At 52.7% G+C, this 15,695-nt stretch overlaps 1 protein-coding gene across 2 annotated transcripts in view; it reads right to left on the minus strand.

Moving 5' to 3' along the window:
• The window catches only part of PIP5K1C (phosphatidylinositol-4-phosphate 5-kinase type 1 gamma), a 77,690-nt gene that overhangs the window by 10,954 nt on the left and 51,041 nt on the right, over window positions 1–15,695 (minus strand). For both annotated transcript variants that reach the window (XM_012804491.2, XM_012804492.2), the window contains exons 6-15: window positions 14,146–14,298; window positions 11,225–11,524; window positions 10,097–10,302; window positions 8,090–8,173; window positions 6,207–6,255; window positions 4,534–4,618; window positions 3,104–3,265; window positions 2,037–2,175; window positions 1,881–1,913; window positions 755–859 (exon numbers count right to left, since the gene is read on the minus strand). In XM_012804491.2, coding sequence (XP_012659945.2) covers window positions 755–859; window positions 1,881–1,913; window positions 2,037–2,175; window positions 3,104–3,265; window positions 4,534–4,618; window positions 6,207–6,255; window positions 8,090–8,173; window positions 10,097–10,302; window positions 11,225–11,524; window positions 14,146–14,298 — 1,316 coding nt within the window. The remainder of the gene's footprint in view (window positions 1–754; window positions 860–1,880; window positions 1,914–2,036; window positions 2,176–3,103; window positions 3,266–4,533; window positions 4,619–6,206; window positions 6,256–8,089; window positions 8,174–10,096; window positions 10,303–11,224; window positions 11,525–14,145; window positions 14,299–15,695) is intronic.

The raw sequence follows: 15,695 nt of genomic DNA on the forward strand, positions 1-15,695 counted from the left end.
TGAGCGTGATGCCATGGCACTCTACCCAGGGGGATAGCTTGAGGCTCTGTCTCAAAAAAAAAAAAAAATTACAAATAGATACTAGAAAAAGGTGAAAAATGGCTCAGTGCCCATAGTTCAGTGGTTAGGGCACCAGCCACATACACCAAGGCTGGCAGGTTCGAGCCCAGCCCAGGCCAGCTAAACAGCAATAATAACTGCAACCAAAAAAAAAAAAAAAAAAAATAGATGGGCATTGTGGCAGCTACTTGGGAGGCTGGGGCAAGAGAATCACTTAAGCCCAGGAGTTTGAGATTGCTGTGAGCTGTGACGTCATAGCACTCTACCAAGGGCAACATAGACTCTGCCTCCAAAAAAAAAAAAAAGGTGAAAAAGTCCTTACATGCTTGGAGGTTCAGAGATACTCCTCAACAATCTCACAATGAACACTGGGCTAGATCATTATCTGGGGTGGGGCACTGCAGGGTTCTGAACATTGTCCCTGGCTGCTACTCACTCCTTGCCAGGAATACCCCCACACACACACTGAGCTATGACAAACGCCAGTGTCCCAGACATGATCCAGTATCCCCTGGGGAACAAAATCCTCCCAGCTGGTTGAGAACCACTGCCTCTGATCCAAAAGAAATTGAAAGCATGTTCATTATTTATAAGTCAGTAAGAAACAATTATTTGGTTGTAAAGCCTCTGGATGCTGCCAGCTCTCCCAGGGCCACAACAAGGGCCCCAAACCTCCCCGCAAAGCCATTCTCACCCTGCATCCTCCTCTTTGGGGACCACAATCTCAACACTGCACGTGGGCTCCACCTGCACCGTTATCTGCTGTAGGTCTTCTTCCGCGTGAGGCTCCTCCTGGGGTCTGAGGCAATGGGAAGTCATGCCTCAGTTTCCCTTCGTACTCCCCCCCAACCAGTCCCCAGGAGTGCCTGCTAGGGACCTGGATGCTTCCAGCCTGGGCCTGTCCCCTCTGGTTGTCACCCCAGCTGAGGTCTGCATGGGAGAAACCTAGGTTCTTCACTATTCTAGCACTGGCAGGACCCAGGGCACAGCAGGTCCTCTGGGCACATTTATGGAATGAGCAAATAGCAGCCCCAACATGCTTAGGTGCCATGGATGATGCTCACAGTCCTGGGGTGCTGTACTCAGAAGCTGAGGCCCTGGAACAGGCTGTAGGGACATTCTGGCATCATATTCTCCCTGAATGTCGACACCTGAGAGCCCAAAGGTAGCAGACAGAAGGAGATTGGCTTCCTTGGCAGGGTACCTTGGCACCCAGAGTTTCTTACATTAGGCAGAAGTGATTAAAAACCAATTAAGGAAAATAATATCTATTCACTGCACTGGTGTTAACAAGAACAAATAACTGAAATACCTACCCCTAGCACTAACTCCAGCCTGGAAGGAAGAGCACCAGCCATCTCAGAAGTCTCCTACCTGCCAGAAGGATCTCAGTCAACGTTGTCTGAGGCCTGGCTGGCAGGTTCTGAGGCCATGTGTGGCCTCCCAAAGTGACAAGAGCAAGGCTCTGTTTGTGTCAAAATAGAAAGGAACTAGAGCCTGGGTATATGCTTGCTTCTGTGCTCACAAAATGTCTAAAACTCACAGTCCCAGAGGTTGCTCATGGGGATGGGACTGGCATGGGCAGGAAGGAGGCATTTCAGCATAGTCTCTCTTGTACTTTTTAAGTTCAAAAAGAATAATAGAAGAAAAAAAGAAGGATCAACAAGCCAGAACAGCCTAGCTCAACCTTAAACCCACTCCCAAAAGAGAATGGTCAGGAGGCAGAGGGGCTCTGGGTGGGAACCAGAGATTCATGGCAGCAGAGGATGTCTGGTGAGACTCAGGGGAGGACAAGGAAGAAGAGGGGCCCAGGGTCTCACCTGGCATCCTGTCCAGAGGACTGTGTGCGCCGCCTGTAGGGAGACCACAAATACGTAACAAACAAGTGATGAGAGAATAACCTGCCACAACCACCTACCTACTGCTACTCTTAGCTGCCCCATCCCCTGCCCTAGCCACCCCGCCCACCTGCCCACCTGTACCGTGGCTGCTCCGATGTCTCCGAGGGGGAACGCTCAGGGATGGAGAGGGAGGTGGACGACAGGGTTGTGGCGATGGAGGCTGTAGTGGCTTCTTCAAAAGAAGGCGGTGTGCAGGGCAGGAGGTCAGGCCGGCCTGCAGGGGTGTGGGGGTGGGGGTGGGGGAGTGTGGGCACCTCAAAGAACTGCTGGTCCTTCCACCGTTCTCACTCCCCTGGTACCACCTCGGGCTCATCCTTGAACCCACAGCCTGCTCCCACCTGCCATCCCATACTCCTGCGTCCCCAAACAGCTTTTCTTTTTTTCAGACAGAGTCTTACTTTGTTGCCCCTAGCAGAGTGCTATGACACCATAGCTCACAGCAACATCAAACTCTTAGGCTCAAGTGATCTATAGGCATGAGCCACAACACCTGGCTGTTTTTAGAGACAGGGTCTGGCTCCTGCTCAGGCTGGTCTCAAACTCCTGAGCTCAAACAATCCACCTGCTTCAGCTTCCCAGAGTGCTAGGATTACAGGTGTGAGCCATCACGCATGACCTCCCAAACAGCTCCTAACAAGGCAAATCAGGGTGAATTTCCCCCTTGCACAGGTTTCTAATAGCTTCTTACAACTCTCAAAACAAAACCAACCCCTAATAGAGCGGAAGGCTCTCCCGTCTCTCTTCTCCCCCCTCGCACATCTGCTTCAACCACAGGGGATTCCTCCTAGGAATGACAGTGTCTTCTACATGTCAGTCAGAGCAGTCCTGCCCCAGGGCCTTTGCATAGGCTGTGCCCCTTGCTTCATGCTATTCTCCCAGCCCTCCCTAACTGGAGTCATTGGGGCTGGGAGGGACCCTGTCACCTTCCTGGTGGTGCCTTCTATGTTCAGATCTCCCAACGGCTCTTGCCCTGGGCCCAGTTCCAGGTCCTCAGTCTCTGGCAGCTCTGTAGATCCCTGAGAGGGTGACTGTGAACCTTCTTCCCCTGGGTGCATGGTCCAGCATCCAGAGACCTCCTTCTAGGCTGCTGCTGGGCTCTGGGGCCCCTTGTATATACCCACTGCACACCACTCTCTGCTCACCTTCATCCTCCAGTGTGGGGTAGCTGCGTGCCCCCCGCAGGTCATACTGAGCATCTTCCCGTTCACTGGGGATCTGGCTGGCAGAGAAAGCAGCCGTGGGCCCCAGGGGCTTGACAGCTAGCAAGGCCCCACGTCCCTTCTTGGATGGGGACGATTTCAGGGCTGCGGAAGTAGGAGGGGAAAGGGTATTGGTGCTCAGAGTTACTGGGGGCATGTTAAAGCCCAGGTAGGATCCCCGCTTGCCTCCCAGGTCCCCCTACACACAAGCCTGGTCTGCACTGGTACAGGCTACCACCACCTACCCAAGGGATCTTCTGTGCCTGGCTGGTCTGCCCCCTGCATGGCCCTAAGGCTGGGAAGCAGCAGAACCACATGGTAAAAAAGCCCAGCTCTGCCACACGAGGTGCTGGGGAACCAGGTTACCACACTGTCCCCTGACACTGTCTCTTTGACACATGTGGTGTAAATGTGAGTCTAGGTGCAAAAGTGAGTTTGCCTTACACAGCTTTATATTATCACCGAAGGCTGGTAGATACCCCTGGACAACTATGGGAATGATATCAAGGGAGAAGGGAGAAAACAGAAGGGTTCAAGACCTGTTCTGCTGGAAAACCAGCTCTTGGGAGATAGTGTGGGCTGTGTAGTGTTGGACAAATCCCACGGTGTAAAGTACTGAGGGAGGCCCCTGACCAGGGATCAAGGAATAGAAGTGCAAGGAGCTGGCCCCAGGGACAGGGACTGGGCCTGGTTCCAGGCTGGAAAAGTGTGCCCACCTGCCTCCTGGAAGTGCCAGGCCTGTGTTGGATGCTATGGAGAGAGTGAGCAGGACCCATTAGCCCTGGCCTGAAGAGCCCTGAGAGGGGAGGGAAGGTGACAAACAGATCCCTGGAAGAACCTATTTGTCAGTGGGGGGTGAGAAGGGGGCAAGGGCTGGGGTCTGCGACCCTGAGTCTGGGTTCAGATGCTAAAGCATCCTAGGAAGGGAAAACTGAGTCCCAGAGAGGACCTAGACCTCCTTTGGGCACTCTCCAAGTGAACCCTGAGTCTCACCTTCCCTGTCACTGTTTATCCTGTGACTTCCCTAACCTTACCTTGTTGAGTTGTGACCACGTCCAGTGCCCTGGCCCAGGACACATTTCCTGAGCTATAGTGATGCTGCAGGCAGCCAGGCCCAGCTGTCCCATGTACACACACACTGTGCAGGTGGGGAAACCAAGGCACAGAGTGGCACTGTGGCTCAAGACCAGGCTGTGCCAAGATTGTGGATGTAGGCCCAGACAACGTGGCTCTTGCACCACACTCCTGTAACAGGCAAACACCCTACAACCCTGTTAGGCCCTTAGGTAGAACAATGGGGCTCTGGGCTGAATGCACCTCACCCAACTCTTGACCACCTTAGGCCCCCCTCCCTATAGCCTCTGGCAGCTTACAGGAGTTCTTCCGAAACACCGTGTTGCTCATGAACTTGAAAAAGCGCTCAGCATAGAAGCTGGGGCGGTGGACAGAGACAGTGTCCTGAAAGACAGTAAGGGGCAGAGAGTGTGTTAGCAGTGGGATGCATCTGGCTCTGCCTCTACCCTGGATGTGCTGACTCATACTATATGCTGGGCAAGGCTGGGGAGGTCTCTCCTGTGTATAAAGGGAAGAGATAGGTCCACAGAGTAATGGAAAGGGACCCAAGAAACAGGGGACAGTGGTTCCCTTGTAGGAGGAAAGCTGGGTAGCAGGCAATAGAGTGGGAGGGACAGTTTTCACTATAAACCCTTTTTGTACTTCTCACTTTTTGAACCATGTGAATAAAGTAATTATTCAAGGAAAAAATAAATAAGTACTAAAGAAACCATAAGAATTCTCTAAAACAGGAGTTGGTGAAGTTCTAGCCCCATAACTGCTTTGTCAATAAAGTTTTATTGGCAGAGGGCCCTGCCTGATCCTGCATATTTCTGTTTTGTCTCTGGTGCTTTTATCCTCCAAAGGCAAAAGTGAGCATAAACCGAGGCTGGTGTTCCCTAGGCTGAACTGACTTGAATGTCCCAGACCTGGACATAAGGCAGGAGCCCAGCGCACTGTTCCCTTGCTGTTCTGGGATCACTGTCTTTGTCCTATACATCAGGGTTTCTCAACTTTGGCACACCTGACATTTTGGGCCAGATCATTACTGGCTGTGGCTGGGGCCGTCCTAGGCTCCATAGCAGCAGTTCTCAACCTATGGGTCGCTACCCTTTTGGGGGTCAAAAGACCCTTTCACTGGGGTCACCAAGACCATCCTGCATATCAGATATTTACATTATGATTCTTAACAGTAGCAAAATTAGTTATGAAGTAGCAATAAAAATAATTTTATGGTTGGGGGTCACCACAACATGAGGAACTATATTAAAGGGTCATGGCATTAGGAAGGTTGAGAACCACTGCCCTACAGGGTGCTAAGCAGCATCCCTGGCCTCTGTCTTTGTGCTGGGGGTACCCCCAATTCGTGACAACTATACATGTCCACGGATGTGGCCAGAAAGGGAAAGACCACCTGGTTGAGACCACCTGCTGTGATATAATTGAATTCCTCTGTATACATAGCCTTCTAAAAGGAAAACATGTTTCATAGTTTCCTCTGGGTGAGGGGTCCAAGAGCCAGAACTGAAATAAACTCTCTGCCCTAGAGGGAGGCGTAGGCCCTTCCTTGGCTCCCCTCAAGTTGGAAAGGGATGTGGTGGTTGGCCACTCTGGGCTGGAGGACAAGGACAGCCCCAGGGTGTATGACAATAGCACAGTACAGACCAGACAGCAATCCTGTCTGAATGGGCAGTGGGACCCAGACCTTGGTGAGGTTTATGACCTGGTGGCCCCTTGCCCTGAAAATACTCTGACCTTCTTAAAGTCCAGAGAGCTGACCACTACACCATAGGGCACCCTCACCTTCTAAATGCACATTCTCCAAGCTCCTGTGTGGACTCTCTTTAAGGGATATGGGGAAGTTTTGGGGGATCTTGGATTCTATAGATTGTGGCCAGAGACATTGGTCCTTGGTGCCTGGCCCAAAGAGGTGGTCACATTTGTGGAAGGAACGAAGGAAGGAGGGAGGGAGAAAGGAGGGGAAGGCACCTACTCCATCATGGACAAGAGCCTTCCAGGTGTGTTCCAGCTTCTTGATGAACCTGCAAAGAAGAAACACCCAAATGGGACATCAGTCCACACAAACCAAGCCCTTGAGTCCAGGTCTTACCAGGATGACTCTGTAACCTCAGGGGACACTGAGCCATGTTCATAGACATCTGTGGTTGTCAAAACTTAGGATGGAGGGGTGGGTATTGTGGTTCACACCTGTAATCCCAGCATTCTGAGAGGCGGAAGCGGGCAAATAGTCTTGAGCTCATGAGTTCGAGACCAGCCTGAACAAGAGTGAGACCCTCCGTCTCTAAAAATAGCTGGGTGTTGTGACAGGTGCCTGAAGTTCCAGCTACTGGGGGGCTAAGACAAAAGAATCACTTGAGCCCAAGAATCTGAGGTTACTGTGAGCTATGATGCCATAGTACTCTACAAGGTGTGACAAAGTGAAACTGTCTTAAAAACAAACAAACAAACAAACAAACAAACAAAAACTCAGGATGGAGGTGCTCCAGGCCCAGGGTGGGTGGAGGCAGGGATGTTGCTCTGCACCCTGCAGGGCCCAAGATGGCCCTAGCCCAGAGAATGATCCAACTCAAAGTCCACAGTGCCCAGAGGAGACCCTGCTCTAGAGAAACTGAGACCTCAGCTACTGCATCAGTCAGCCCTCCTTCCTGCTGCCTCTTGTGCCACCCTATCTGCCTATGCATTTCCACCAGTGCTGCTCTGGGGGAGGAAGTGGAAGGGCCCAGTACACACCATGGCAGTGAGGACATACAGGTCAGAGCCCTCTGGAGCTCTACGCTCTCTCCTTGGAGTCAAGACTAAGCCCAGTTCCCTTTTGCTCTTTTTTGTGCTGCCAGCCAGCCTCCTCCTCCAGGCAGCACTCCTGATGCCCCCAGTCTGGAGGAGAAGGTCCTTTCCCTTGGCACAGCCTGGTCCCAGGAGGAGTTCACAGGTGCCTGGGACCTGGCTGCTTTCTGCCTTTCTTGCCCCCAAAGCCGCCTAATCCTGCTTCCACATCCAAGGCAGTACCCTGTAGGGGATATAGCCGACTGTCATTTAGGAGAGAACAGTTGTAAAACATTTCCAGGAGGATCTTCAGGGGCCATTTTGACACTTTTTAAAAAATGGAGATGCCACCAAAGAAGAATACACCTAATAGGTGGCAGCATTCCTGAGAGGGGAGGAGGGGGCTCCCTGCTCAGCAACATGGCCCAGCATACTATTCCTACCTTGTGTTTGAAAGATCCAGGTAAGCACATGTCACTCTTTTTTTTTTTTTTTTTTGAGACAGAGTTGCCCTGGGTAGAGTGCCATGACATCATAGTTCACAGCAACCTCCAACTCTTGGCCTCAAATGATTCTCTTGCTGCAGTTTTTCTATTTTTAGTAGAGATGGGGGCTCTTGCTTTTTGCTCAGGCTGGTCTTGAACTTGTGAACTCAAGCAATCCACCTGCCTTGGCCTCTCAGAGTGCTAGGATTATAGGCATGAGCCACGGGGCCGGCCACATGTGACTCTTATAATAAAAAACTAACACATGGGCAGGAGTGCTCACTACAGGAAGCTCATGAAGTGCTGACTGGCCAAGGGGTCACTGAAGGCCTGGCTCTAGGCAGCAGCTACTGAGAGGACTGCTGTCTGTTCCTAATGGATTTTCTGGCACACGTCCATGCTTAAGACTACATGATTATGAAATCTCGTGTCACATGACACCAGGTCAAAGATATGAAACTTTGTGGCCCACAGCAAAAGTTTCTAGAACCCACCCCTTAGCTTATCAAGGGGACCAGATGCCACCCTGAAGGGTCGGTGAGGAGGCAGCCAGGTGGAAGTTTACAGAAGGTGAGGTGGCCCTGGGAGCACCAGGACCTGCCCGCACCTGTACGACTGCAGGATGTCGATGATGCCGATGTGCAGCAGCAGGCGCTCCCCACGGCCATTCACAGCGGGGATCCCACCCATCCTGTGGAGAGAGGGGTTGGTGAGCAGCCTGCAGAGGCAGGAGGCACCAGGCTTGAGGACCGTCTTGCTCCTGAGGAAGGCAGCTCAGCTGGCACCTGGGAGCCTCCATCCTGATGCCCCCGCACACTTCCCAGCTCAAAGTAGGAGGCTGGCTGCTGGCAGTAGGAGGGAACCCTGGATACAAGACACAGGGCACATGCCCCCCACAAACAGTCATGCACGGATACACACACACGTGCACACACAAAAGGCATACACAGGCAGGGCTCTGGGCTCTTGGGTACAGCTGGAGAGTTAACTGCATCCACACCCCACACAGTTAGTGAGCCACACAACACCAGCCATGCTGAAGCTACTACGACTGGACATCGCCGGTCCAGATATGATGTGCCCTGCTCACTCCACACCACATACCACTGGGCTCACCTGTTCCCTGCCAGGCCCCATGAAGACCCTATGAATGCCAATAAGGTCTCAGGGAAGCTGTATGGGGCCTCTGTTCATGCTGCACTGCTCCTGCACCCCAGCTGGGGCTATGGGCCCAGACCCCCTATGTCCCCTGGCAGCTAAAGGCCCAGTGCCACTGGCACTATCTCCTAGGGCCAGGGTCAACCTTGGCTCTGTCCCCAGCTAGGTGTGCACTTGGAATAGCTGCCCCAACCTCGGAGCAGCTTTGTTTCCTTAGTTGAAAATGGGGGACTCGGCTCGGCGCCTATAGCTCAACCGGCTAAGGCGCCAGCCACGTACACCTAAGGTGATGGGTTCGAATCCCCAGCCCGGACCCGCCAAACAACAATGATGGCTGCAACCAAAAAATAGCCGGGCGTTGTGGCGGGCGCCTGTGGTCCCAGCTACTTGGGAGGCGGAGGCAGGAGACTCGCTTGAGCCCAGGAGTTGGAGGTTGCTGTGAGCTGTAATGCCACGGCACTCTACCCAGGGGGACAGCTTGAGGCTCTGTCTAAAAAAAAAAAAAAGAAAAAAAGAAAATGGGGGACTCTACCTTCCTGCTCCAAGTCCCTGAAAACTGAACCAAGTAACTCAAGTAGAGGCTCCTGCCCATTCCTACAGAGTTGGTACACAGTGACCAGGAGACAATCTTGACACTGTCATATTGTTGATTCCTACCTGCAACTCCATTCCCCACAACAGAACACCATTTGTCTGGGGACATTTATGGCTATCATAACTGGGGAGGAGCTCCTACATGGAATAGGTGGGAGACACTGCTTAGTACCCTGCAGCGCCCAGGAGAATGACCCGGCCTCATGTCCACAGTGTCCTGGGAGAGATTATGAGTCTGTCTCTTGACCAAAGCCCGGGCCCTTGAGGGTGGGACCAGGTTGATCCCCGCCCCCATCCGGCCAAGGTGCTCCGGAGAAATGCTCCATGGCATCCTCTTCTTCTCTCCAATCTGCAATCACATCTGTGGAGCCACTTTCTTTGCAATCAGATTGTTCAATCCCACCACCCTGTAGATTTTATTTTTTGCCATGAAAGGTCTACTTTATTCTAAATCACCACATCTCCCTGTGCAGTCTTCCTACACCTTCTATTTTGTTCCACTTTGGCGGCACACTGGCCCATATTGGGTGCAGTGAAGGGAAGACACCTGTATCCTTTTCATGTGCATGGCAGATGGCCTCGGCCCACCACTGACTGATCTGAAATGCTCTGTAGCTACTGTGTTCACCCTACAGAACAGCCTGGGTAGCAGGAGCTGCTGCTCTCATTTCACCCCAAGGAGCCAGGCACAGAGTACCTTCTGGGCTCCCTGCTACTCTGCCCATTATGGACAACCCCATGACTCATACTGGCCCCTGGCCTGATTTCACACCTGGTAACGAGAACGGACAGGGCCAGTGACTGAAGCCTGGTAGGCACAGAAGAGGAGAGTGGAACTAGAGGGCTCCCCCCTCCAACCTACGTGTCATCTGACTCAATGGCCTCCCCACGCGCAGCCCCGCCTTGGATGGACTCCATGGCTGTGGAGTACAGTGCCTTCTGGCCCACGGGACGCTTCTCATCTGCAGTGCTCTGGGAGCCCTGGGCCTGCCGCTCACGCTCATGCTGGTCAATGTTGTGCACTCCCAGCAGTAGGCTGTAGTCCATGATCTTGAAGCTCTCCAGCACCTGCCGGGCAGGGGGGGTTTGGTCAGCATCCCCATTCCAGACATGGGCTCCTATACCCGGTGTGGGAACCCTGGACACCTCGGGCCATGGCCAGCAGTAGGCAGAATCCACCCATGTACATGGGGTTTGAGTGATCATCCTATGCCACTTGGGGACTCTGGTTATCTCAAGGGACCAGATGGGCCATGATCACTCCCTGGGCATCAAACCTGGATGTTGAACCCTAGAGTGCAAGCTTCTAATCCAATGCTAGGCCACCCCTGGGGCTGGGACAGGGACTTTTCTTCCTGGCTTTGGTCCTTCTGGAGAGAGGGCCTGAACCTACACTCTGACTACCTCCTACAAGTCCCAAGGACAAGGATGTGCTCTGACCAGAGAGGTGGAAGCTAAGCTTATGGATACTTAGGGCTCGGGGATAGGCCAGGAAAGCCAGGAGGCCCCTCAATGTCTGGGTGGTTTTCCTGATCTGGGAGGGGGGCTGAGTCAAGTTCTCAAGGGGTCTGGCAACCAGGGCAGAGTGAAGGACATAGGTGGCCCCAGGCTCTATCTACCCTTGAATGGTTGGGCCCCCTTTCCTCTGCTCTACCCCTCCTGGCTACTGGGGCCCAGACAGGTAGAGACACCCACTTTCACTGTAGCCTGTAGGTCTAGGGTACTCTGGGTTCAGGACTATGGTATCCTGAGATTGTGCTGTCCCCTGATGCAATCATTACCACATACATCAGTGACGTCTGTGTGAACTGTTTGGTGGCACAGATATTCCTAGCTCTCAAGGTCTGGGAGGCAGGTTTTAGATTAAGGCTGCAAATACAGAGTTGCATGGCTCCTACTTGGGATGAGAGCTGCTCTGGGCACTGGGGCAGGGCTACTCCAGGTACTGCCACTGGGACAGGGCTAGGGCAGGGCGCGGGTGTGGCCTCACCAGACAGTCCCGCTGTAGTGTCTTGACCAGGGCACTGAAGGTGTCGGCATCAAGCAGGAGCCCCTCAGGCATGTCCTGCATGAAATCTAGGTCCTTGTAGGTAGGGATGCTCTTCTCTTTCTCCTTCTTGCTTGCCCGCCGCTTGTACGTGGAGCCCTTGAGGTCAAACTTGAGATGCATCTTGACCACACGTGGGAGGACATTATTCATCACCACCACTCGGATGTTCTTGCCCCCCGACTGCACACAGTATAGCCCATAGAACTTGGGCAGCAGTGTCCGCGGGTTCTGGTTGAGGTTCTGTGGGCAATGGGGAGTGAGTTGGGGGGAGGCAGCTGGGCCATAGAGAGTGGCCTGGGACAGGGAGCCGTGGGCACCAGAGAGGCAAGGCAGAGGCTTACGACTACACTTGCCCCACAGACTCTCCCCTAGACTTGAGCGGCACCCCTACTCTGCCCCACATAGCAGGGTGGCCCAAATTCGCTCTGTGAGCTCCAAGGGGTCTATTCCCACAGAGCCAGGCCCAGGGGAGGCAGTTCTGTTCTATCAGAGGCTCCCATACTCCCTGCTACCTACACAGATCAGGTGTTACCCAACTGGGTACCCATCAGAGGTCTGGGGGCTGGAAGTTGAGGATGCCGACAGTGACAACCTGTTCTGTCCTCACACATGCCAATGTTTGTTATACTTTGTTTTAGACTAATCCCATTGGGTTCTCACTCCAATATCTGGGTCCCTATCCCCACTCTGACCATACACAGGGTAAACAGGTGCCACCTGGATGAAGTGAGAGCTTCCCCAACCCCTAAAGGGAGAAGCCCTGGGAGACATTTTCAGAAGTGTCAAAGCCCTAGGGAAAATCCCTGCCAGTGAGGGGAGGGGCCCTGCCTCCAGGTGCTATCCTGGGCAGGGGTTGGCACATTACAGCCTATGGTTGAATCTGGCTGGCCATCTGTTTTTGTATGGCTTTGAGCTCAGAATGGCTTTTCCTTTTTTTTTTTAGATAGAGTTTCACTATGTTGCCCTCAGTAGAGTGCCATGGTGTCACAGCTCACAGCAACCTCAAACTCTTGGGCTTAAGAGATCCTCTTGCCTCAGGCTCCCAAGTAGCTGGGACTACATGCGCCTGCCACAATGCCTGGCTATTTTTTTGCTACAGTTGTTATTGTTTAGCAGGTATTTTTTTGCTACAGTTGTTATTGTTTAGCAGGCCCTGGTTGGGCTTGAACCTGCCAGCCCTGATGTATGGGGCCAGTGCCCTAACCACTAAGCTTCAGGTGCTGAGCTAGCTTTTCCATTTTTTTTTTTTTTTTTTTGAGACAGTGTCTCAAGCTGTCCCCCTGGGCAGAGTGCCGTGGCATCACAGCTCACAGCAACCTCCAACTCCTGGGCTCAAGCGAGTCTCCTGCCTCTGCCTCCCAAGTAGCTGGGACCACAGGCGCCCGCTACAACGCCCGGCTATTTTTTGGTTGCAGCCGTCATTGTTGTTTGGCGGGTCCGGGCTGGGGATTCGAACCCACCACCTTAGGTGTACGTGGCTGGCGCCTTAGCCGGTTGAGCTATAGGCGCCGAGCCAGCTTTTCCATTTTTAAAAATTTGAAAAATATTGTAAGAAAAATAGTATTTTGTGACATGTGAAAATGATACGGCATTCACACTTCACATCTATAAATAAAGTTTTTTTGTTTTTTTTTAGAGACAGAGTCTCGCTCTGTTCCCCAGGACTATGGGTGCTGTGGCATCAGCCTAGCTCATAGCAACTTCAGATTCCTGGGCCCAAGTGATCCTCCTGCCTCAGCCTCCCTAGAGGCTGGGACTATAGGTACCCCGCACCATGCTTGGCTAGTGTTTTTCTATTTTTAGTAGAGACTGGGTCTTGCTCTTGCTCAGGGTGGTCTCAAACTCCTGAGCTCAAGTGATCTTCCTGTCTTGGCCTCCCAGAGAGCTAGGATTATAGGAGTCAGCCACCTCACCTAACCACATAAAGTCTTACTGGCACACAGCCATGCTCCATCCATTCATGTGTTGTATAGGATAGCTCCTATGCCACTAACCATGAGCTGAACCATGCAGACAGATACTGCCTGGCCAAATGCTCCCTATCTGGCTCTTCACAGATCAAGTTTGCTGAGTTCTGATCTACAGACACCAGAGTCTCATCCTAAGCATCATAAATAGCAGATGAAAGATGTCACAAAGGGGAAACTGAGACACAGGTTATGCTGAATTGCCCAGAAGGGCGGCAGTGATTCAGGCCTGGCCATTCAGGGGGTCCCCACCCTTGTCCAGATGATTACCACATCCCAAAGGCTAGGATGAAAGCCCTGTAGTCTGAGGTTCTTGTCCCTCCCTCCCAGAGCCTGATATGCCCTTTCCACAAGGGCTGAGAGGCAGGCGGCACTGCTTGCACTAGCAGCTGGTCTTTGGTGAGGCACCAGCTGGCAGCTTATCCCCCTCATTTCTGTAACTGAGTTACCCTTGGGTTGCTTGGGCCTTGATGGCAGCTGAGGGAACCTATGGACCATAGTTTCTGGGACTCAACACTCAGGGGTTGGGCAGGGTGGGGCTGGAAAGCCAGGTGAGTGTCAGCCACCAGAGCTGGTAGCTATAGGAGGAGGGGAGGGTGGTCCTGAATACCTGGTAACAGGGCTCCTTAGGGTGTGTCTGGGAGCCTGCCCGGGTTGCCTGCCTGAGGGAGGCAATACATCTGATTGTATTGCAATACTTGTACACCTGCCTCCTAGGTGCCCACTCCCACCAGCCAGGGTAAAGGGGTCGGAGCAAAGTGGAGGGGCTGTGTATGACAGTAGGTAGAGTGGGATAGGGGCTGGGGAGCTGGGCTAGGCCTTGCCAAGCCCTCCTCTTCCTTTTCCCTTCCCTAAGCCCACCACCCTGCAGCATCTGGGGAGCAGGCCACGCACCATGTAGTAGCCAGGAAGCAGCTTCTGCAAGAATTCAGCCTCTTTGTGCATCACAGTTTTGATGATGAACTCGTCGTCGCTGGTGACATAGAAGAGGGAGCCACTGGCGCCTGGGTTGGAGAGCTCGATCAGCGGCTCATTGCACAGGGAGTACTGAAAGGTAGAGGGCAGGTGGGTAGTAAGCAGGTCTGGGATGACAGACAGGAGCTAGCTTCTAATCTGTCCAGTAGCCCCAGGAACCAGACCAGTGTAAGCTCCACTTACAGAAGAGGAAACAAGAGGCTGGATGGGTGGGGTGACTTGCCCAGGCCACATGCCAAGGACTAGAACCTAGGCTGACACCGTGGCTTGAGTGCTGACTGATGGCATGTGCCCCAGGCTGTCTCCCCTCTTGTTAGCATGAGACATCTGACTGTATTGCAATGCTCGTTCACCTGCCTGAGACGTGAGGCTGGATGTGGCTGCACTGTCAGCTCTGTTCAGTGAGGCATGAGCAGAACTATGGAGTGAACTTCAGGGAAGGCTCCCTCAATGTGTGACAGACAGCTGGTATACCTGCTTGTTTTTCTGCCTTTCTCTATGTTCTATTTCCCTGTTGGAACACTGATGGGATAGCTGGAACCCCAGCAGCCATGTGGGACCATGAGGTGACTCTCAAAATGAAAATTGTGTACCAATGACAGGAGAAGAGAGAGGATGTTGTGTCTCTGATGGGCAGTTCCCATCCTGGCCCCTCACAACCTCAGCACCCAGCACTCACTCCCCATCTCTTCCCCACTTTCTCCATTACTTACATTTGCTTCCCTATGTGATCACTATCTCTCTCTCTCCCGCATATACCCCTCTCAGCTATTAGGTGAGAAGTCTCATGGAAGCAGGTGTCTGTGTAAATTTCTTCACAGACACATAGTAAGTGCTATTTTGTTAAGCAAGAAAGTGAAAACGAGACCCACAGATTGTCCTCTGGGACCAGGGGTTTCTCTCCTGTGGCTAGTACCCATCCTGCAAGGTAAGGAAGCCCCCTTCAGAGCTCACAGTTGCTATCCCAGATTACCTGAGATGGGGAAGCCACAAGCAGCCTGAATGTTCCTCCACAAGGCACAAATCATTACAGCCTCTCCAAAATGGAAAAAGCTGCAGAATCGGTGTATTCAATTTGATACAAAAGAAATCTATGAGAGAGAAAGTTCTGGAACCAAGGGGCCAACAGCAGCTGCCTTCAAGGAACAGGCCACACACGTAGATTTCCAGGCAGCAGCAGGACAACCCAGGATGGGACCCCTTTGCCAGTGCTAGGAATGGAGAGCCTCATGGTGGCCATGCTGCTGGGCTAACCAAGGTCCACCTCTCCATGCTCCAGCTGACCAACTGGGACGGTCTAAGACCTACTGTTTTTAGCACCCCCATTTGACCCTTTCCCTTCTTTTGTCCTGAGCTGGGGCTGCCCCTTTTACTGGAAGAGGGGGTTATGACCACAACTGTCTAATCAGAGTGAAGCATGGACAAATCCAGAGCCTCCCCAACTGCGGTTTTCACCGTTCTGGCTCAGG

Source organism: Otolemur garnettii, unplaced genomic scaffold (genome assembly GCF_000181295.1).
Source record: "Otolemur garnettii isolate 467f Iridium unplaced genomic scaffold, OtoGar3 scaffold00029, whole genome shotgun sequence".
NCBI classification, from domain to species: Eukaryota; Metazoa; Chordata; class Mammalia; order Primates; family Galagidae; genus Otolemur; species Otolemur garnettii.